Source organism: Perca flavescens, chromosome 11 (genome assembly GCF_004354835.1).
Source record: "Perca flavescens isolate YP-PL-M2 chromosome 11, PFLA_1.0, whole genome shotgun sequence".
NCBI lineage: Eukaryota > Metazoa > Chordata > Actinopteri > Perciformes > Percidae > Perca > Perca flavescens.
The window spans coordinates 9,369,239-9,392,548 of NC_041341.1; the positions used below are offsets into that span (position 1 = coordinate 9,369,239).

The following is a 23,310-nucleotide window of genomic DNA, read 5'->3' on the forward strand; positions in this document are numbered from 1 at the left end:
CCACACAGCGAAATTTCGCTTTGCTCTCATTGAGGTTGAATGGAGACGAAATTCGCCCTGATTGAGCGAGATGAAAGCGAATCGCCGAGGGGAGCAAAATAAAGTTGACGAAAGTTTAACTTTATTCAAATGAGGACCACTCGAGAACCAATCAGGTCCGCGTGTTTGTGTTTGGAGGCAGGAGTTACAAAAAAAGTCTGACCAAGATGGCGGAGGTTATCAGCGCCGTATCATGAAAATTTTGATGTGATTAAAATGTTTCTACATAAACATCGGTACTTCTATCAACACAAATTGTGTTTTATATGACACACAAACTTAGTTAGGGCACATACACTACTAAATAGATCACTGAATATGTTAGTTTAAAACACTCGAAGTTTTCAGCTAGCCGACAGGCTAATCGCTAGCATGTTCGGACATTGGATTTCATTGTAGCCTAGCCAGGCAGCTATAGCTAGCCAGGCTACTTGTGCATTTGTTTTGTTGGCGAACATTGACGCTTGTAGCAACACGGATTGTTGTTTATATGTCAGACGAACTTAAACAGGGCAAACACACACCGCCAAATCGACCACTGTAGATAGTTTAAACACTGGTCAGGTCACCCGCTAGCATGTTCGGACATTGCATTTCATTGTAAACATAGCGAGGCAGCTAGGCAAACTTTCGCTGGCCGAAATTCCGTGAGTGTTGTCTTTTAAAGACTACATTATAGTAAAGTGATGTAATTTTCTGAACTTACCAGACTGTTGTAACTGTTCTATTATTTGCCTTTACCCACTTAGTCATTATAGCCACATTACTGATGATTATTTATCAAAAATCTTGTGTAAATATTTTATAAAAGCACCAATAGTCAAGACTACAATATCGTTGCGGTATCAATATCAAGGTATTTGGTCAAAAATATTGTGATATTTGATATTCACCATATCGCCCAGCCCTAACCAGTGCCATAGCCAGAGCTTCCCCTGTCTCCCGCACTCACTTTCTTGGGAGTGTGTGTTAAGGGGGTCGGGGAGAGGGGGTTAACAGTAACACTTTTCAAAGGAGAAATTAGTCAAGTTATTGGTTGCATTTGAAACAGGAAGTTTTACATCCAATCACAGTAATGATGACATCAAATTAGACAATGAGCAGGCGATTTAGTGATATCCCTGCAGTTGTGGTCTTAACCGATTGAAATAAAATCCTATTTTCAAGACCGATCTTGAGTGCCGGGGTGTAGTATGCTGCACATTTTTTTTTCAAACTCTGAGTCAAACTTGTGATGTTGAAACACAGTTGGACACAATGTAACTGATGAACTGTGAAAAGGAATCAACACCAAATCCAGAGTCCCGAGGCCACATTAAAGCTTGGTTTACCTCGTGTTCGCTGACTGTGCCGACTGATCCCGTGCGCCGATGTTGGCGCTGAGACGATCCGGGTCGGCGCATGGTGGCTGACGTATAGGAGGAGGCGGAGCTAAGGGAGTGGGAGGAGGTCTGACGAGCAGCTTCATCCATACTGAGAGACGCCTGACGGGTGAGCGAAGGCGAGAAAGGAAAGGTCGGAATCATACATCATACAAATATATATATATATATATATATATATATATATATATATATATATATATATATATATATATATATATATATATATATATAGTATAAATTCCCACATTGCACACACCTTCTCCAGCTGGGCAGTGATGTCGTCAAGACTGAAGTTGGAGGCCAGTGCTGGTCTCCCATGATGCCCGGTGGGAGCTCTGATGGTGCCAGCAGGTGAAGCTCTGGTGCTGCTGCTGCTGCTGCTCGCCCCGCTGCTGCCCCCTCCGCCGCTAACACTGTTACTGCTGCTACCGCCGCCGCCGCCACTCCCTGCTGGCTGCTGCCGGCTACTGCGCCCTGCTGGAGGCTTCTGACGGACCTGGAGACGGGAACAAGGAGTGTGTTTAGACTCTGTGAGAGTTAGCGAGCCACACTATGAGAACAAGACCCAAGACTAATCCTTCTTCTCTTATGTACACTGTCAGATATCGTCGCTGTCAGGCAAAAAAAAAAAAACCTTCAATGTCCAAAACCATTGCTTCTCTCTGGAAAAGAAATACAAAGGCTTATTGGACGACATTTTATTGTTATCGACTATTTACCCTCCGACCAAGTCAGCTGAAATCGGCTTGTCACGGTTGAAAAATATTTGTAAAACCAGACGGACCGATGTAAAGGGTGACCATCCGCATCGATTCATGAAAATATGGAATTTTGTGGGTGATAATTCTGCATTTATTTGACATGGTTCTCTTTGGATGCTTTTATATAGACCTTAGTGGTCCCCTAATACTGTATCTGAAGTCTCTTTTATATAGACCTTAGTGGTCCCCTAATACTGTATCTGAAGTCTCTTTTATATAGACCTTAGTGGTCCCCTAATACTGTATCTGAAGTCTCTTTTATATAGACCTTAGTGGTCCCCTAATACTGTATCTAAAGTCTCTTTTATATAGACCTTAGTGGTCCCCTAATACTGTATCTGAAGTCTCTTTTATATAGACCTTAGTGGTCCCCTAATACTGTATCTGAAGTCTCTTTTATATAGACCTTAGTGGTCCCCTAATACTGTATCTGAAGTCTCTTTTATATAGACCTTAGTGGTCCCCTAATCCTGTATCTGAAGTCTCTTTTATATAGGCCTTAGTGGTCCCCTAATACTGTATCTGAAGTCTCTTTTATATAGACCTTAGTGGTCCCCTAATACTGTATCTGAAGTCTCTTTTATATAGACCTTAGTGGTCCCCTAATACTGTATCTGAAGTCTCTTTCCCAAAATTCAGCCTTGGTGCAGAATTACAGCCATGAGCCAGTCCCACAATGAGCTTTCCTTAGGATGTGCCATTTCTGTGTCTGTAGCTATTGAGGAGGAGAAAGGGGGGGTCAAGGTGGAGGGTGGGGGTATGGCCTTGACCAACTGCCACTTTGCTTCTTCGAAAGCCATGATGTCTCTCTCTCTCATGGGTGGGCCAAATTCTCTGGGCGGGCAAAGCAGAGAAAGGGGAGGTAACCTTGCTCCTTATGACTTCATAACAAGCAGATACCTGATCGGCCCATCTGAGCTTTCATTTTCTCAAAGGCAGAGCAGGATACCCAGGGCTCAGTTTACACCTATCACCATTTCTAGCCACTGGGGGACCATAGGCAGGCTGGGGGATCTCATATTAATGTTAAAAAACCTCATAAAGTGAAATTTTCATGCCATGGGACCTGTAATGTTGATTTGTATAAGGACTAGTGTGTGGCATAAACCACACACTACAACATTTATAGCCTAAGCCAATGTGCAATGTCTGTCCTTAAATAGGCCTTGAAAATACATACAACTTAACAGATAATTAAAAGACACTCAACAACAGATGGATACATTTAAACACAAGACTCAAAGACGTCCGTATGTGTGTACCTTGGTGTCGGTCAACCCCAGGCGAGCCATGCTGCCGGCGCTGTTGGGTTTGGTGTTGACGGTGCTGAGTTCCTGTTCGATCGAGCAGAGATCTGCCATGAGAGCGTCGAGGTCCACGTTCTTCCCCTGGTTCAACGCCTCTGCAGACACAGAAACATCAGTGTGTGAGACGTGGAGGAGAGAGAGAGAGAGAGACTCTAGTCTGGATCAAGGGGAAATATACATTCCCAGGATGACATCGCGTTCTCAAAATCCCTTCGCGTCGGGAAACAACAACAAACTTCAAGCTACGCGGTGAAATTGGCAAGTTTTGAAGAAAAATTTGGACCTGCTTGGTTCTTTCAGAGAATGATTGTGAAGATTTACAAAGAATATGTTTACAGCATTTCCTCTCTAACTGGGACGTTTTGGGTCCGATTGGTGGGATTGCTGAGGACGAAGTGCACGCGGTCAGGGTGTAATTTGCCTGGGGTGGAGGTGTGGGATTTACCCCCTTTCTAGTCTACAGTACATATCCCTGCCTTTGCTCAATTATTTTTATGCCCGGTGGACAAAATATACTGATCAATGTTACTTCACCAACAGAACACATATGATATACCTAAAATAGTATAGTATTTTCAAGTAAAGCGCTGTAACGTGAACGCCAATAGGCGACTGCGCTCCGGCTACAGGCAGCGCCAGATGACTGTCCTTTCAGGGGCCGTGGTAGTTGTGTCGAGCCGGAAAAAGTGAGCGTGGCGGTGAGCGTTAACGTTTAGGCACCAAAGCGACTCGTTAAGTTTAGGCAAAAGATTGGATTTGGATTCAAACGCATCTGAGGAACCAACAAGCGTTTCCTGGGTGAAAGTATTTTCTTTCGCTGCATAGTGAACTCTGCTGTGTTATGAGTTCAAATTATCAATCGTGTTGTGCTTCTGGCCACGCCCCAATATGTGATGTCGGATCTGTCAATGAATAATCAATAGACTCTTGAGGATATCGGAGCCGTTGTGAGCCACAACATAGTGTTTGAAATGAAGCTAGCTTAGTGTTGCAGCCAATTTGGATGTGTGTGTGTGCATGGATAGTGTGTGTGTGGGTGGTGGGTTTGTGTGAATGGTTTGATCGTTACGTCACCTGCGCACCTGTGTGTATGTGCTAATTAGCCCGGGTAGTAAGGGAATCACAGGTGAGCCAGAGGGAGAATCTAGTCTGGGAAGCCACACAGTTTTTCAACCTCAGCTGTGCAATAGTGACGGTTTTTAGATCTCGTCTGTTCGTTTTTAATCTTGCAAGTCAGTTTTTTGTATGTGTTTTTAAATACATTTCTACAATAAAGAATTAACTATACGGCGATGGCGGACCTCATTTTTTGCAACAGCAAGAGTTGGAAATGGTTTCAAATTCCCTGCAGTGGCATTTTTTGTGGACAGATTGCCACTACACTTAGTAAGGAGGCTAGTTAGTTAACTCAGCAACGCACAAATGTAACCTTATCTCTCCGGATGGGTTTAATCCAACGACGAAGTTGTGCTATTTCATTTTGAGATTATTTTCCATTGGATATTGAAGTGTTTTGGCATGGCCGGCCGATTGGCTCTATATCCATGGTATTGGAAGGGGGATTTCATTCTTGCACGTTTTGTTGCGCATGATAAAAAATACAAGTTGCACCCTGCACACGAGCAAATTACGGTTAACCATGTATCCAGCTAATTTAAACAGCTCACGTTACTGGATTGTGTGAACAGTCAACTTCATTTATTACTTGATGCGTTTGTTTTCTTTTGCGGGGTGCAAATGTTCCAAATCAAACTGCAATGGAATAAAAGTGTCGGAACCGTTGATGTTGTAGATGGAGAATCTGTAGGAGAAGTTGGCCATGTTGGTCTCTTGTCTGAGGGGAGCTTCCTGCTGAGGCGGTTGCTCCGGGCGACCATCATCCAGACTCTGAACAGACACAATATTATAACATTTGTATCACAATAGATAGAAAATCTGCAATGTGATATATTCCATGCAGATCATCTGTGGAGCTCCCTTACTTTGTGTACCTGCGTGAGTTTGTCCAGCTCTCCCAGCCAGGCTCCAAACATCTTATCCAGGTCCTGGTCGTCCTTATCGCTGTCCTCCTCATCTTCCTCCTCATCCCTGACCTCCACCTCCTCGTCTGACAACTGATCCATCTGAAGAGAGGAGAGGAGGAGGGAGAGACGAAGACAGAAGAGGGGAAGAGAAAGAAAGAGACACTGGTTAATTCTTCAATTCAACTGTTTATTTAGAGTCATATCATAACAGAAGTTAAGTTAAGATAAAACTTTGTCTGTTCACACGGAACATTTTCTTGCATCTTCTGCTCCAACAATCCAAAAAATAAAATATAAAAACACAGTAAGTGAGTCGCAACACACTAAAAGAAAAAAACAATATCTATAAGTGTTACAAACAATGTGTTCAATCTGTTCGAAAAGGAGCGGGAGGAAGCCAACGCTTATTTTCCCCACCCCTCATTCAACTTTAAATAGGTCCTGTAAATATTATTTATTTTGTGTATGTATCATATCTTTTATATTATACATTCACAGCAAGATAAATATACTGTCCTTAAATATATATTTCATTTTAAACACCTACCAAACAGTTGTTACATTTTGCACCAAACAACCCATTATCCTCCTCACCCACCCTCACAATCATCTCTCTTTATCCTCATATCCTAGGGTTCTTAATACAACTTTTTCAACTTTATAATGTTTGTACAATGTTTTAGCACTTTACAGAGAGAGAGAGTAGGTCTAACCCAAAAATTCCAGTACAGCGGCAAAGAAAAACTTCCTTTAAACAGACAGAAACCTCAGACAGAACCAGGCTTATTGGGACGCAGATACACAGAGATACAGACATAGGATTCATTCTTAATTCTTCTGCAGTTTCAGGACAGAGTGTGATTTCTCTGCTCCATCTAGTGGCCAACAGCCTGCACTACACTCCAACCAGTCCTGTTAAATTCTGATTTCACGTCATCTGCAACTCCTGGGTCACCATCATTACGGGCAGTGACATGTAAAAAAGTAACACTAGGACCAAATAGTTCCGAAAATCGGTCGACCGCAGGTTTTCAGAAATCCACATAAGAAGCCTTCTTTCTAAAGCTTCTTGGCCCACATTTGAAAGCTGTAATAAAAATTCAAAGATGACAATAAAAGCCTGTTTGTGACAGATCACAGCTGGTGAAAGGCATTTAAATATAATAAATGGGCAGAATCACGATATGACAGCAGGGATTCGGCAGTTAAAGAGACAAAGTCCAGCTGTATTCAGTAAATCCAACGAGATGCAGATTGAATTTGTTTCCCTGAAAAGTGACATGACCCATTAAAGCATGCAACACTTCTTAATATGACTTGAAGACATTTTAAGTACTTTTTAATAGCTCTTCAGAAGAGCCAGGGGCAGACATAAGAGCTGAGCAGAGACATCGGTCCATCCTTCCACGCAACACTTTGTTCCAGTAAAACAAATATTTAAAAACCATTCCCCAGATTCCCCAAAAATGTTATAATATTTATGATCCACAGTTGACAGTTCCAAATAATGTTGGTGACCCTCTTATCTGAGCACCATTGGCACGTGACCTCTTTCACAACAAGTACCAAAATCAAAAGACCAATTTACAGAGTGCATGCATGCCCCCAGGAAGTACACTATGACTGGTGGACACTTTTATATTGTGGAGTGCAAAGAACACTGCAGCCAGCAAACTATCAGGATCATTATTCTGCATATTTCTGGAATTGTGCGGCCATATTGGTTTTGTACTGAGCTAAAAAGAAAAGAAAATGATGTTGAACACAAAGACTTAAATGGAAAATCCTGAAGACACACAAGTTCAATAAATCTATTTGACTTCTTGACTCTATTTGGAGAAAGACAGAGTGGTCTGTTCCACAGTCTAAAAATAATACTCATAATAATAACTAACAAAAGAATACAAGAGGCATGACAAGGAAATACAGGACAAAGGTTAGGAGAGATTAAAACAGAGTGCGCGCACGTGTGTGTGTGTGTGTGTGTGTGTGTGTGTGTGTGTGTGTGTGTGTGTGTGTGTGAATAAAGTGTTTATGTAACTAGAACAAGTCAACATACTTGTTATGAAAATAAATAGCGGAGACAAAGACACCCAGCAGCAGTCTAATTCTTCTGTGTTGACAACCGGTAGCAAACAGTTTCTAACTCTGCACATGATGTAATACACGAACGGATTTATAAACTGTGAAATATATATATATATATATATATATATATATATATATATATATATATTTGTATTTTTTTTTAGTGCATGAAAATTAAACACTGCACCCTGTAAATGAACATGAAGATAAAGCCACAAATTAACTTAAATGTAGTGTTAAAAGAATACTGTTTAAGAATACATTTTGGGAAATATGCTGATTCCCTTTCTTCCTGAGAGTTAGATGAAAAGGTCAATACCACTCTTATAAATTATATGAAGCTACAGCCAGGAGACTTTTAGCTTAGCTTAGCATAAAGACTAGATACAGGGGGAAACTGCGAGCCTACCTGTAGAAACTGAAGTGTAAAAACAACAAGTTATAGTTTTAAAGCAACACTAGAGAACGTTTCCCGCTTCGGTCCGCCTACAGGTTGAAGTGGAATTGTCCATTACATTACATTATGCAAGTTTGCCAGATCGGGTAACCGATCTGTAGTTCGAATGAACTGGACAATGTGATGTAATGGACAATTCTGCTTCCGACCTGTAGGGGGACCGAAGTGAGAAAAGTTCTTTAGTGTTGCTTTAACCCTTGTGTTGTCTTTTCTTTTTCTTCACTGTTTTTGTGGGGTTTTTTTCTCAATGCTTTGGTCACTTTTTTCAACATTTTCATGGCCTTTCCCTGACATTTTTGTGACTTGTTCACTATTTTGGGCACTTTTTCTGACGTTTTAGACCCTTTTTCTAAAGTTTGTACGTCTTCTTTCAGTGTTTTTGACAGTTTTTTTTCATTGCTTCTGTTGCTTTTTTACATTTTCAGCGCTTATTTAGACGTCCCATATTTTCGAAACGTTGAAAACAGGTCAAATTTGACCTGAGGACAACATGAGGTTTAAGGGGGATTATCTGCCAGACTGTGTTTTGTCATCACCGTGAGAATTTTTGAAAACTCCAGTCTTTGTGCTAAGCTAAGCTAACGGTCACCTGGCTGTAATTAACTCCGCCAAGGAGGTTATGTTTTCGGTTGGGTTTGCGGTCTGTCAGCAGGATAAAGGGTAAAACTACTGGCTCAATTTTCATGTAACTTGGTAGAAGGGTGTAGCGTAGCATGGGCCAAGGAAGAACCCAATACATTTTGCAGCAGATCAGAATAAAAATGTATAAAATGAGCGTTGCTATGATCGAATCCATAATCATTCTCTCTGCCTCATCACCCCTCAATCCCTTCGTCTCTCTCCCATCTCACCACCAATCTCTGTGTGCTCTAGTTCTCCCTTCTCTCCTCACTTCCTCCTTTTCCTTCAGATCTCCACCCAGGGGACCCCCAGAGTATTGCCCAGGGCGTAGCGTGCTATTCCTGGGTAGCAGTTTTATCGTCACTCACCCCCCTCCTCCCCCATACACTTTACCTCTCTGGGGTGAGACAGCTAACCAACACACACATACAAGATTAAAGAGCAGAATGTCACATACCCACATACAAACACACTGTGTACACACACACACACACACACACACACACACACACACACTTAAGAGCGGTGCTACAATTAGATCCCTGTGGTTAGCAAGGTCTGTCATTTAGACTGGAGTGTGTGTGTGTGTGTGTGCGTGTGGGGTTTGGGGACCGCTGAGAGATCACAGCTGCACTCTTGTACAACAATCTGATGTTTCTACGCAGGCGAAGGTTAGACGCAGGCCAACAAATCAACCTTTTTTGCTTTGCAGGAAATTCACTTCACGTCGCGTCTGAACTCGGCTGCCTCCTCGAAAGGAGCCTCATCTCTAACGACAACAACTGCTCAGCACAAATCTGCTTCCAACCACATAAATCAATAAAACGGTCATGAAATTGATGCATTTTTCCAGCTCCACAATCCATACGGCTCTGTATGTGTGTATGGGATACGTGATCATTTAAATCTCTTTATTTTTCATCCTTCTACATAACTGTGCTGATACAAGGTTCTCTTGTCAAGATATCCTGGTTCACAGTTGCCATGTCTTAATCAATGAGAAGTTCAATTTGACCAAAAGTTTAAAGCTGCACTAATCAATATTTTCATGCTAATAAATATGTGATCAAATGGAAGGGGTTTGCTCATACTACTGAACCCTGCAGAGAACTACAGACACCTCTGCAGATCCCCACAACTACATACCTAAAAATACATACAAAGAAATAAACTAGAAAGGCACTGGGAGAGCGCAGACTTCTACCAAGGCATCTCCCAATGTTCCGACACCACACGAATGCAGCACAAACGTCCTAACTTGCAATGTGTAACGAACGAAAGTGAAAAAGAATTTCAGTATCCGCCCCGTGATCCGGATCCACTCCAAAATGTAGTTTTTTTTTTTCTTGGCCCATGCTACTCCCTTCCACCAAGGTGTATAAAAAGAAATAAATAAAAAAAAGCAATTGAGTTGCAGAGAGAGTCAACACATGCAGCAGATAGATCATTTATCACAGCAACATCTATTTCTATCTTGAGACCTCCTTGGTGTATTCATGGACACTCACAGTAACACATGTTACTGTCAGAAAACCATACCACGAGAAAAAAACAAAAAAAACAAACCTTGGACACTTGAAAAAAGATCACATGAATGTAGCCATCTCTGTATTATGGTTTGTATCTAGACAGCAGTTGAATGCACTGCCAGATGAGTCTTAAAACCAGCACTCTGTCAAACTCTGTTCTCTGTCAAACAGAGCCGAGGCACCATGCATAGTGATGGGCTATAAGTGCTGAGCGTGTGTGTGTGTGTGTGTGTGTGTCTCCAAAGTAAACAGTAATTACTTTGCTGCTGCAGCCACACTCCTCCTGTCTGTCACACTGAAACCATGCAATCATACTCCCATCCTTCATTCCTCCTGCTTTCTTTCCACTCATTTATCTCCCTTCCTCCGTGTCTATTACTTCCTCGTCTATGACTTTCCTTGCCTCCCACTTTCTCTTCTCCCTTACTCTCTTATTTTACCTTTCTCTCTCCTCTCCCTTACTTAACGCTCCTCTGTTTTAATCAGAGGGAGTAAGAAGTACACAGTGTACTTCTTGTAGCAAGGACGGAGCATTGAACTTGAGAGGAGAAGAAATGAGGAGAAGAAAAGAGAGGAGACAATAGGAGAGTAGATAGAGGAGAATAGAGGAAAGGAAATGAGGAGGCAAAGAAGAGGAGATAAGTGGAGAGGAGACAGGAAAGAAAAGACAATAGGAGACAAGTGTAGAGGAGCAAAGGAGACAATAGGAGATGGAAAAGGAAAGGAAAGAAGAGGGACGAGGAGATGGGAGGAGACAAGAAACGATAGAAAGAGTTCAGAAAAACCTAAACTTCAAAGAAAGCTGCACTGTTGCCAACAGTTTCTCCTCCCTCTTGACCCCCACCAACAGCTGCTGCTTTAGTGCCTTTGAGCAACACACTCCATCTGTACTGGGCAGCTCCCAGTTTCCCACAGCCCAACACACAGCCTCAACTGGTCCACCGCCACAACAAAACGACAAAAACAGAAAAAGGCTTTAAAGTTCCTTCATTCAATGTGGCCCGTTCCCACGGCTCTATATCAGCGCACACACACACACACACACACACACACACACACACACACACACACACACACACACACACACACACACACACACACACACACACACACACACACACACACACACACACACACACACACACAGTATTTTTAGGGTTGTTGGGTTTTTGTGAAGTGAAGCTATAAATCAGATCCGGAGAGGAAAAAAAGCAATGAGTGAATCCAGACAGCAAGTTGAGATGTTTCTGTCTGTCTTTCACACGCTGCATGCAATGACTGACCATGCAAAGACTTTGTAAAATTATGAAAAAACATTTCCTTTCAATTCCTCGGTTCTTTAGTTTGTCTCAAGGGAAGCTTCAAAGCGTAGCTCTCGCCAAAATGCAACCTAGGGTCTTTTTGTGAATGTACCAGAGTACCACTTTTAAGATGTACCATATTCTCGTTTTTCGGTCAAATGGCCTTTTGAATGCGAGTGGTAGGGGCACTTTCATGCTAGCCTCAAAATAGCTATTTTTAAAACACTGAGAAGGCTCGACACAACATAAAACTTTGCTCCAAGTATCACCAGGGGCTCTACACCTTAACGAAAGCATTGACAACATTGTTTGTGTACCCAGAGTTTACTAAAAAAGGTTTTAAACAACTCACCGTAGCTCTTGCATTGACATATATATAATGGACCAATAGACCCCGTTGCTCTGGACGGAGACCAGTGAAGGCTATTAGAAGCACTTTTCCGGTGATCTCTTGCTTAACTGAGCAGCCTCCAACTGACAGAGACAACGTAGATGTGACGTGAGCAACCTGTCTGAAAGTTGTAAGTCTTCTGGTAGCTGTGCCAAGAGAAATCTCAATCATTCCCAATCTTACAGAGACGGAGAGTGTAGGTATACTGTATGTAAGGAGATAACATGGGCACAGGCTAATTATTGCTAACTAACATGCTAGTTAACATTAGTAATTAAACCTAAACAGCTAATGTAAGTCGAAACTGCCTGCGAGCTTCTCCTGTACTGTACGTTAATTCCTCTACTGTGCGACAGTAGGTCACTTGGTTATGACACAATCGTTAGCTTATTTTTATAAAAACGTCTGCTACGGAGACATAACGTGAGGTACAAGGTAATGGAGCCTTTTATACATTGTTGTGTTTCTTTATAAATAAACAAACTGACAAATAGAGTCTTTAAACGCTTCAGATGTAAAGTTTTTCACAGTCAAGTGACGTAAAAAAAAAAATGGCGGTCAGTGAAATGCTAACAAGAGGTGATCGCTTTGTAGCAACAAAATGGCGCCATCGGAGGTTCACGTTCTGAAGCGAAGCTTACCCCCTTGAGCTCTTGTTGTTTCCGGCCGCAGCCATTTTGTCAGTCAAAAACAGTCGATTTCCGAATGCAACGTTAACAGGGAGGAGAGTAAAGACGGAAAGCTCCTAAAGCTTAGTTCCATATAAATGCACGGATTATTTCTTGTTTTGTCGTTGCAAACAATATTGACCTTGTAGTTGAAAAAGGAGCCTCCTATGGAGTCCGTTCATTCGCATATCGACTCGTTTTGACTGCCGGGGCGGTAGCGGCCGGAAACAACAAGAGCCACGGTGAGTTGTTCAAAACCTTTTTTAGTAAACTCTGGGTACACAAACAATGTTGTCAACGCTTTCGTTAAGGTGTAGAGCCCCTGGTGATACTTGGAGCAAAGTTTCATGTCGTGTCGAGCCTTCTTAGTGTTTTAAAAATAGCTATTTTGAGGCTAGCATAAAAGTGCCCTTGCACTCCCATTCAAAAGGCCATTTGACCGAAAAACAAAAATACGTTAAATCTTAAAATTGGCGATTCTGTCCTAAATATGCTTTTAAAACTAAAGTTTGACTCTGGTACATTCACAAAAAGACCCTAGGTTGCATTTTGGCGCTTTAAGGGCACAATTCTGTCTTATAAAGAAATAAATTCCCCTTGGTAGCAATGAAGGCAATCCCATCCGACATTAGAGAGCAAACAAAGTAAACGGAAATAGATGGCTTTACTACAACATGTTTCATTTCATTTCCACACAGACTTTTAACTTTTAATGTCATCGTTCACGCTCAACTAGACGCTGTGAATAAAGCACACACAGTGCCTGTGTATGTGTGTGTCTCACCGTGTATGATTAGCCCACGCATATTCACACTGCACCATCAATCACAGGAGCTGGCCTGGCCCGTGTGTGTGTGAGAGAGAGAGAGAGAGAGACAGGCCTGAAGGGCCGCCAAGTTAGACAGCGATTCAGTGGAACTGTTTTATGCTTGCTGCTCCTCTCTTTCATACAGGAAACACGCATGTTGTGGGAGACTCTCTGCTCGGCTCACGTCCTGCTCTAGTCTGGAAATCAGCCAAGGCACTGAACGCGTCGGTGTAAGCTAGACAAGGTAAGAGCGGACTTCGAGGAAGTTCCACAACCGGAGTTCAAGAGTTTGCGAGTTCGTTCATCAACCTGATTTAGAACAAGAATAACCACACTTCTGAAATTACAAAAAAACAAAATGTACATCTTTTATCCACCGTCCATCTCCATCTTAACCAACTATTTTGTCTTCGGCGACATGTATACAGTATATTGTGGCGATCATACTGGATGACAGCATGCATCAGGGTTACCCTCGTTTCGGCAGATTTTCCATCACTTCTCCCTAATTCCATTCCATCACAGCTATGTTGACAGGTATGTCACTTTAAAAGGGGACACTCACTTTTTTTTCAGTGCTTGTGCACATACATTTTGGGCATCTGGAGTCAGCCTGTTCTCACGAATCATACGGTCGAAAAGCGTTAAAACACAGGACATTCAAGCCAAGGAGCGGAGTTAGATTACCCGGGGAAAACAAGACTTTGACCCTGGAAATGCGTGTTCCTCGGGAGGGTTTTAATCCAAACCACGATCTTTTTCCTAAACTTAACTAGTCGTTTCGGTGTCTTAACTTTCGTCAGTACTCGGTATCGGCCGATACGCAAGTTCAGGTATCGGGAAGCAAAAAATGGTATTGGGCCATCTCTAATGCAAACCCATTCACGAGAATGCGTTGTCAGCTGTTGCATTGCTGGAGTGCCCACCAACCCACAAACAAACTGAAATAACAGTCAGTTTTGTGTGGGCTGCTTAGATGAGAAAACACGGGACAACAAGTTTTGCCTGAGATTCTGACGTTTATCTTTGCCCTTCTTGCGGATTTAAATACATTTCAGGGGCCAGCTCCGTTGCAGCTGTCAGGCTTGCCACATTTGTTGACCTCTTCAACCCCAAAGCACCAAAGTACTCTCGTTACACACACACGATTCTGAGGAATGTTCAAACTTACAGAACTTTAAGTTCTACCAATGGCTCAATTGTAGGAATGAAATTTACACTTTTTTTTTTTTTTTTCAAATTAGCAAAAACAGCAAACGCAGATTTAGTCATTTATGTGTGCTGTATGAATGCAATCAAATGATTCTTAATATGTTAATTCAGGTCATAGCTGAACAGAAATGTTTGTATCACACAGGAAGAAGAAGGGAGAGAGGCAGAGGAAGCCTAGGCCCAGCGAGGAGCTGCCTGCTGATCCAGCAACAATGATATCACTTCCCCTGAGACCTGCAGGAGGGATTACATCATTTCCTCTTCTCTTCACTGCCTCACATCGACATCTGCCTCCATCTCTCAATACAAGGAAGGGAGATTAATACAGAGAAAACGTGGGAGGTTGAGACAAACTGTACGCACTTATTTTACTCTAGTCAGCTACACTGGGCTGGATTTGAATCTAAAATAATTTTATGTTAATATAACCTGCCCTGCAACCTACACTGCTTCAGTGCGTTTCTCTTCAACACACACACACACACACACACACACACACACACACACACACACACACACACACACACACACACACACACACACACACACACACACGGCAGGGCCACAAAGGTAGCTCCCCCCAGCTGTTTATAGTGTTCCACATTTTATTTGGGCTGTAAAACATGTTTTTTTTTTTTTTTCTGTTCCTCTCTTTGGGTTTGTTTTGTACACTGCTAAAGGTAGTGGCACTGTTTGAGTCATAGGCCCAAGCACATGCGCATGCACGTGTACTTTTATGAGAAAAGAGATACACACAAAAATGTATGTACTTGTATGTATGCATGTGATGTGGCCCAAATTACGCCACAGTGTGTGTGTGTGTGTGTGTGTGTGTGTGTTTGAGGTCCAAGGCTGAACCCAGCAGATCCCAGGGGTCCTCAGCTGCCGCTGTGTAATGTGATCCACACACACACAAACAAACACACACAAACAGATTTGGGGACAGAACAAATGAGTTCTATTTTTGCACCAAAAGAAACAAACGAGGCAGGAAGTTGATTCTACTGTAACTGAATGGATTTACCATGGATGTATTAAAGTTGAACATCAGTCACTCTTGCTGCCAGTTTGCTCCTGTGGACCAAAACATTTCATTTTACACAAGCAGGCTCTCTCTCTGTGTGTGTGTGTGTGTGTGTGTGTGTGTGTGTGTGTGTGTGTGTGTGTGTGTGTGTGTGTGTGTGTGTGTGTGTGTGTGTGTGTCTGATCTATATGTGCAGCCCCACGTCATTGATGGAAAGTAGAGACACAACTTAGCTATTCTCAGATCCCTACCAACACTGGGACCAACATGTCTGGCCTGAGGGTGGTGCCAGAGAGTAGGCAAAGCTGTCACAACAATCAAAAGGGTTTATTTTGTGGTTAGCAAGAATTGTTCAAAGATTGGCATTATAGAGTCACTCTTATTTTTTGGTCGAAATACCTTCTCAAACGAACATTTACAAAAGGGCAACGCTTCCGGCTAAATCAGTGGATTTCAACTGAATGGACACGACCAGTGGATTCTGCTTGAATTTTTCAGGTCAAGTTTTTTCTTTGGTGAACTTTGAAAATGCAAATGTGCGGCATTGATAAATGGCAAACTGTCTTGACGGCGCTGACCTTTGAGGGAACAGAGAGCCAGAGAGTCCAAAATGGAGGAAGCTTTCGTAGTTTATTAGCTGTGTTGCGCCGTCCGCTTTTAGTTAACCTCCTCTGTTGGAGTATGGACTGCTCCACGAAAAGGAGGAAACACACAAACAAATAGCAGAAATGAACCGCTGGTACAAATGAGTCTCTTGAATAAACTGCATGAACGTATTGTCTCTTTAGCAACCGAGCTATCGAGCGTGCACGTTCCCGGTTTGCAAGCGTGCTAGCGTTTAGCTCACCGGCTACAGTAGTTCACCAACTAGCCCCGCAAGTAGTCACAACATCACTAAGCTTCGAGCGCCGCCTATTTTAGGAAGACGCATGGATGAACTTTGCTTTTATCATGATTAAAAATGACTTGATTTATTTTTAGCGTGCTGCGTGACATATGTTGCCAAACCTTTACAGCTCCTTATAATAAATGCAGGAACACGAGCCACTCCTTCACAAATACCCACAACCACACACTCTGCAGCTGTGTGTGTGTCCAGCTTAACGCACTCCAAGACTGAATGATAACAGGGCATCTCACACACACTTTTTTTTTTAGGGTTGTTGGTTCACACTCCCATAAGTTTCTGAACACACTGATCTTCGCAGAAAAAAACAACATTCCCAACTAAGTGTTCCCAAACCATCTCCAAACCTCTCACACACACACACACACACACACACACACACACACACAAACACACACAGCGTGGCACTATCTTTGTGGTGACCCGTCATTGACATAATGCATTCCCTAGCCCCTTACCCTAACCTTAACAATCACAACTAAATGCCTAACCTTAACCCTTACCCTAACCTTAACCTAATTCTAACCCTAAAACCAAGTCTTAACCCTCAAACAGCCCTTTAATGTTGTGCAGTCCAGCATTTTGGCCCCACAAAGCTGTCCGGACCCCACAAGTATACCGTATTCCCAGTTTTTGGACCCCACAAATATAGTTAAACAAGAACACACACACACACACACACACACACACACACACACACACACACACACACACACACACACACACACACACACACACACACACACACACACACACACACACACACACACACACACACACACACACACACACACACACACACACACACACACACACACAGTATACTGACTGAGACTGAGACCCACACGCACCATATTACGTCACAACTTCACGTGTTGCTCCGGGAGGCCCTCAGCTACTTTGGGTGGTTCCTTACAAGCTCAAAAATGCCCCACCAGAGTTGTAATTGTCACACACTGTATGTGGTTGGAATACATAAATGAAAGTAGATTATTTTTGAGCTGAAATTTCATTTATGAGCTTAGAAATAGTAAGTGTCATGTTGGAGTATGGTTGTATCTAAATCTGAATTTTCCAAGTCGACTGAGTCTTCAGTATGGGCTCCTACTTATTCTATAGATATTTATACATATAATGCACTTCATTTTTGGGCAATCAAAGCAATTATTTGGTCACTATTAGAATTTATATTCTGATGGTATTTTAGGAGACAGCACAGACAAAAAAGAAAAAATCCCAACACAAAATGGGTATCATGTCACTTTCCACTATTTATACCAAACTCTTTCAGGCAGTTATCTAAAATGACATGTTTTAACTATCCAGGATTTAGTATGCGCTGACCACAGATTTATAATTCTGGCTCTCAGGAGTTGGCTGTGGGTAAACGTTCCAACGTTTACCCACGTATATGGGTATATGGTATATGGGTGCCTCTTGCCACAGAGACATGTAGTTTTCCACAGATCTCAACAGGGAAGGAACACGAGCGAAAAGAACTCAGAAGCCCATAAGAGACGGGGTGATTAATTGTCATGAAAGCTACCATACAAGAACATTTATTTTGGAAACCTCTACATATCTTTCTAACCATCAGATGATTGCTGGCCTGTGTCTTTTTGTCTGCTTTGTTTGACTTAAAGAGAATAAGTGATATACAGGATGTTAATAAAAAAACATGCTGTACTTTGGGTATGCCTCAACTATGAATACAGTATGTCGGAGCCAGATGTCCGCTAAAACTCTTCCAGACCCCAAAGACCAGTTTAAAAATAACATTACAGCCAAGAACTGAAACAGGACAGCGAGAAAGGTGGTCTGGAACCAGTCGTAAATACAGTAATAGTGGTAGCAACAGTAGCAATCGTAACATTTTGGAAACATTACCAAATACAGTCAACAGTATGTGGATATTTGAACACTATGCCCACTGCCCATACTTTACATGATTGTTAAAGCTTTAGTGCGTAACTTTTTGATATTAATGAGCTCCACACAAATCTCTCGGTATTTCTCAGTATGACTATGTTCAGAAGATTGTGGCGTCCGGTGATTTTCCCGCGCAGAAACTTGAGTGACGATAATGACCTCTTCTGAGGAGTCCATGTTTTTTTAATCCTCCGTGTCCTCCTTGGCTACTAGCAACTGTGTGGAGGACGGTGACAGTTTTGTTGTCATTACTTAAAATTCCTCAAGGGGGCGGCAGAAATTACACACTATAGCTTTAAACATGTCATTATATACTATCACTATATATTGTGTCAGGCTTTCCACCAGGCTTTTGCAGCCAGGTCGATATTCTTGACATTCCACTTCTGGGATTGCTCCATTGCCGACGGAAATTCCGCCGGATTTTACTCATTTAGGCCCGATATCTGTTGCCTTGGGCTTCCTTTGTGTTGGCACTCTAAACTTCGGTGGATTTCTGAGGACTATGGTTAACTGCTCCTCAGATCTCTGCAGGGGAAATCCAGACAGCTAGCTAGACTATCTGTCCAATCTGAGTTTTCTGTTGCACGACTAAAACTACTTTTGAACGTACACACGTTCCACCAAAACAAGTTCTTTCCCAAGGCTATTTTGCAGAGGCACCGTGGCTCCGTATGGCGCTTAGCACCGCCCAAGGCAATTGTGATTGGTAATGGTAAAGAAATGCCAATAAACCAGAGCACGGTTTTTCCCATCCCGGTTGTGTGGACTCGCCAGACCCTCCTCCACAGCGCTGCGGTGGAGGAAGGTTTGGCAAAGCGAGACTAACGAATTGCAGACTGCAGTTTGTTGCCCGTGAAAGGATTTAGAGAGGGTTGCATTGGCGATCAGCTGAGAATCCTTCCTACACTGAGGGGATCCTATCCACAGTGGAAAACAGAAAGAGAGAGACCGATAGAGTATTGGTACCAAAAAAGTGAATGGAGCAGAGTCGATCCGTCCCATACAGCGCAAAGACGACACATACAGGGCGTGTACAGAGTACACGACATCATACAATCAAGCAGAAGACACAGAACTGAACTTTTTCGCAAGTGACAATGAGACACAAAACGATAAGTGTGGTTTTATTGTGTTTACCTTTGGTCTGCTAACACTGCTCAGTCCAGCTCCAACACAGAACAGAGAGGAGGACTTCAATCACCCTGCAGAGAGACACACACACAGAGAGAAAATGTATTATTATACATGATCACATTTCCTTTCCAGAGAAGCAGACGCACGCCTTCCTGCTGACAGCACTATATGAAAACCACACTTTACAACTGGCTTTAGTAAGGCTGATACCCACATGTATTCGGGATTGTAGGGCTGCAACTAACGATTATTTTCATCGTTGATTAATCTGTCGGTTGTTTTCTTGATTAATCGATTAGTTGTTTGGTCTATAAAATGTCAGAAAATGGCGAAAAATGTGGATCAGTGTTTCCCAAAAAGCCCAAGATGACGTCCTCAAATGTCTTGTTTTGTCCACAACTCAAAAGATGTTCGGTTTACTGTCACAGACGTCATATTTCTGCGTCGACGCTTCGCCACAGCTCGCCACACGTGGGAGACCAAAACATTGCGGAATGGAGTCCTAAAAAAACAGCTCGCCCTAATTCATCGAAGGTATGGGAATACTTCAAATTTAGTCCCAAACGTAAAAGGTGTCGTTATTTGCGCTCTTTGCCAAATTGAGTTGGCATACCACACCAGCACAACAGCAATGTGGGAGCATCTGAAACGGAGGCACCCCATTGTCACTCCAATAACACGTAGTACCAACGTTGGCTAAATTAGTTTCATGTTTGCGTAGCGTGTTGTGTAGCTTGAGCTCTGCGCACTTCGGTGGTGCTAGCTAACTATCTTAGCTTTCCGTGCAGTTTGTTCGTGTTAGTAGCTAACGTTAACGTTAGCTAGCTACCGGCGCCTAGACAGCTGTGTTGACTGCACAGTGGGTTTTTTTGCACTTTTTAATTTTTTTAACAAGAGAGTCATATTGGTACTAGGGCTGTCCTCGACTAAAGAAATTCTTATTCGACTAACACTTATAGGATTTTGTCGACTAATCGATTAGTTGATTTAATTGACAGAGCTGTGCGCTTTGAGAGGTGGTTAAGACTAGAAAAGCACAATATAAATGTAGTTAATTAACCATCTGTAAAACTGAGTTTCTCCACAATTAATCCTGCAAAAGCACCACTTTAAATCTTGTATTTACCATAAATGTACTCAGAAGTTTCTTGGAAATGAGTAATTAAGCATGAATAAGCATAAAAAATGACTAATCGACTAAAGAAATCTTAGTCGACTAAGACCAAAACGACCGATTAATCGACTAATCGACTAAGAGGTGGCAGCCCTAGTTGGTACTGTAAAAGAGTAAACAGGCTGGCCTTTCATTTTGTATAACCGTAAAATAATTGTATTTATTTTATTTTGTGTAAAGCAGAAGATTTTTTTGCTGTGCAAAACTGTTGTTTAAAGTATAATATTAAGAATTTGTTGGTATTTATTTGAGATACATTATGGTTTTTATTAAATCGAGCAACAGAAACATAATCATATTAATCGTCCAATTAGTCATTAGGTTAGTCGATTAATCAATAAAATAATCGGCTGATTAATTGTTTAATAAATAATAGTTTGCCCCAGCCCCATTTAATCGATTAATTTAATCTTTGCTGCTCTAGATTGTAGTCATATTTGTTTTTTAAAAGGACACAAAAATATGCATGTTTGTCAAGTCAATTTTATTTATATAGCTTATTCCATACATAAAAGGCAACACAATGTGCTTTTGAAATAGGGCAGCACGATATGAGGAAAATATGCGCTATGCGATAACGTTGAATATGGCGATATTCGATGTTAATAATAATATGTCAATAAATAAGATATTAAAGTGTACTCAGTTCTGTATTTCCGTTGCTTTCAATATTCTGCTAAAATACAACAAATTGCTTGTTGAATAATAAAAAAAAAAAGGAAATCATTTCCAACGTTACTTTATTGAACACTGAATTAACATGAACATTTTAAAATGCAGTTTTCTACTACCAACTAACAAAGAAATCGGTGTCTTTCGCGATGTGACGCAGCCTTTCCCGATGTGTTTATTGCACCGGTTGATATCGCGTTGACGGTTACAAAAAACAATATATTGTGCAGCCCTATTTTGAAACACACAATGTTTGCCGTCTTACAAATGAAAAGGGACACACAGTAAAGGCTCCATCTACAGTACGTAGCTTAGCACAAAGACTGGAAGCAGGGGGGGACTGTTAGCCTAGCTCCATCAAAGGTAAAACTCCAGACACGAACACCTGGCAGCCGCCTACACAGCACATGTACTGTCAGCAGGTGGCAGTAGTGTGTGTTTCCATCATGCTGAGCAGACTGGATGTGTGTGACCTAAAAATCTCTCTCTCTCTCTCTCTCTCTCTCTCTCTCTCTCTCTCTCTCTCTCTCTCTCTCTCTCTCTCTCTCTCTCTCTCTCTCTCTCTCTCTCTCTCTCTCATAATGTCACGACGTCATCTTGTCAGATTCAATCATGCTGCAGTCACGTCTGACCTTTATCGGGAATTCATGCACAAACACAGCGAGTGAAGGTTAAGTGTGTGGTTTGGGAGTTGCTAACCATGTCATACAAACACACAGAAATCTTCAACTGAAACATCTCACACACACACACACACACACACACACACACACACAATCATTAGCAGCTCTCATATGATCAGTAGCTGATGGTTGGAACAACAAGAACAGCGTTGTTGGGACAAAAACACACTGATCTTCTCTCTACCAGTTACCAGTGTACTGCTCACGGATACATCAGTCTGGGGGATTCAAACCAGCAACTTTCGCGTGACGTGTCCCGACATCCCGAACCTGAACACCAGCTGACTGCAACACGCAGAAACTACTGTATAATAAAAGTGTCCACTTCACAGCCTTAAGGGCTTCAATAGGTAATGAAAAGCTCATACATGGATAAAAACAATGATTCTTAGCAGCCCTCGCAATGTAGTATGCAAGCTAAACGCACTTCCGCTGACTGTTGAAGACAGGGGCCGGCCTCTGAGGGTTTTTAATCAAAGCAACTGTGGAAACAGTACTGGATATAGGACTACACATTCAACGACAATGATACCATGAACAAGAGTTAGAAAAAAAAGGTAAAGAATGAATTAGCACAGTAACAAAAAACTGGATTTGCAAAAGTCGCCAACTATTTTCATATTTGATTTAATCAGTTTGAGTCAGTAGTCATGTTTCCATCAACGTTTTTTATGCACATTTTGAAGAAAATGTTTCCTAAAATTTGCAAAAAAGTTTTTACGCTCACTTGAGGTGGTTTTTGCCTTTTTCGAAAAAGAGTTAATGCTCAAAATGGGAGATGGAAACAGTTTTGCCAATAAGTTGTGATGTAGCGAACATGTAACTCACATGACTATAGGCTTGGTATCCCCCGGATGGGAGTGGGGCGTACACTTGTGTAGTGGAGTTGCGGTGCGCTATAGCCTGTTCCTCAGCCACGTCGGGTAAATTGACGAATTGGTTCAACAGCTTGAATCGTATGGCCCTTCACAGCACATGTACACAGCGGTGGGCGGTTGTCTTACGGACACCAAATGTCTCTGCCACAACCCTGTTTTCTGCACAGGTGGCCAACTTGCACAATGCTACCTCTCTCCATTTAGCCAAAGAACTTAGCGTCTAGAGTCTTTGATTTAGCAAGCCGGTTTGCAATCTACAACCATGCGTATAAAGTCAACTTTGCGTAGTTTAGTTTATTTGATGGAAACGCTTCT

General features: G+C 42.1%; 1 protein-coding gene across 4 annotated transcripts in view; it reads right to left on the reverse strand.

Moving 5' to 3' along the window:
- The window catches only part of raph1a (Ras association (RalGDS/AF-6) and pleckstrin homology domains 1a), an 89,399-nt gene that overhangs the window by 35,418 nt on the left and 30,671 nt on the right, over positions 1–23,310 (reverse strand). For 2 of the 4 annotated variants that reach the window (XM_028591812.1, XM_028591809.1), the window contains exons 2-7: positions 19,592–19,656; positions 5,484–5,615; positions 5,271–5,379; positions 3,448–3,587; positions 1,681–1,920; positions 1,371–1,523 (exon numbers count right to left, since the gene is read on the reverse strand). In XM_028591812.1, the coding sequence (XP_028447613.1) occupies positions 1,371–1,523; positions 1,681–1,920; positions 3,448–3,587; positions 5,271–5,379; positions 5,484–5,615 (774 nt within the window). In that variant the 5' untranslated portion in view covers positions 19,592–19,656. Of the gene's footprint in view, positions 1–1,370; positions 1,524–1,680; positions 1,921–3,447; positions 3,588–5,270; positions 5,380–5,474; positions 5,616–19,591; positions 19,657–23,310 lie in introns of all 4 variants that reach the window. The other 2 variants (XM_028591810.1, XM_028591808.1) reach the window with 1 other exon arrangement.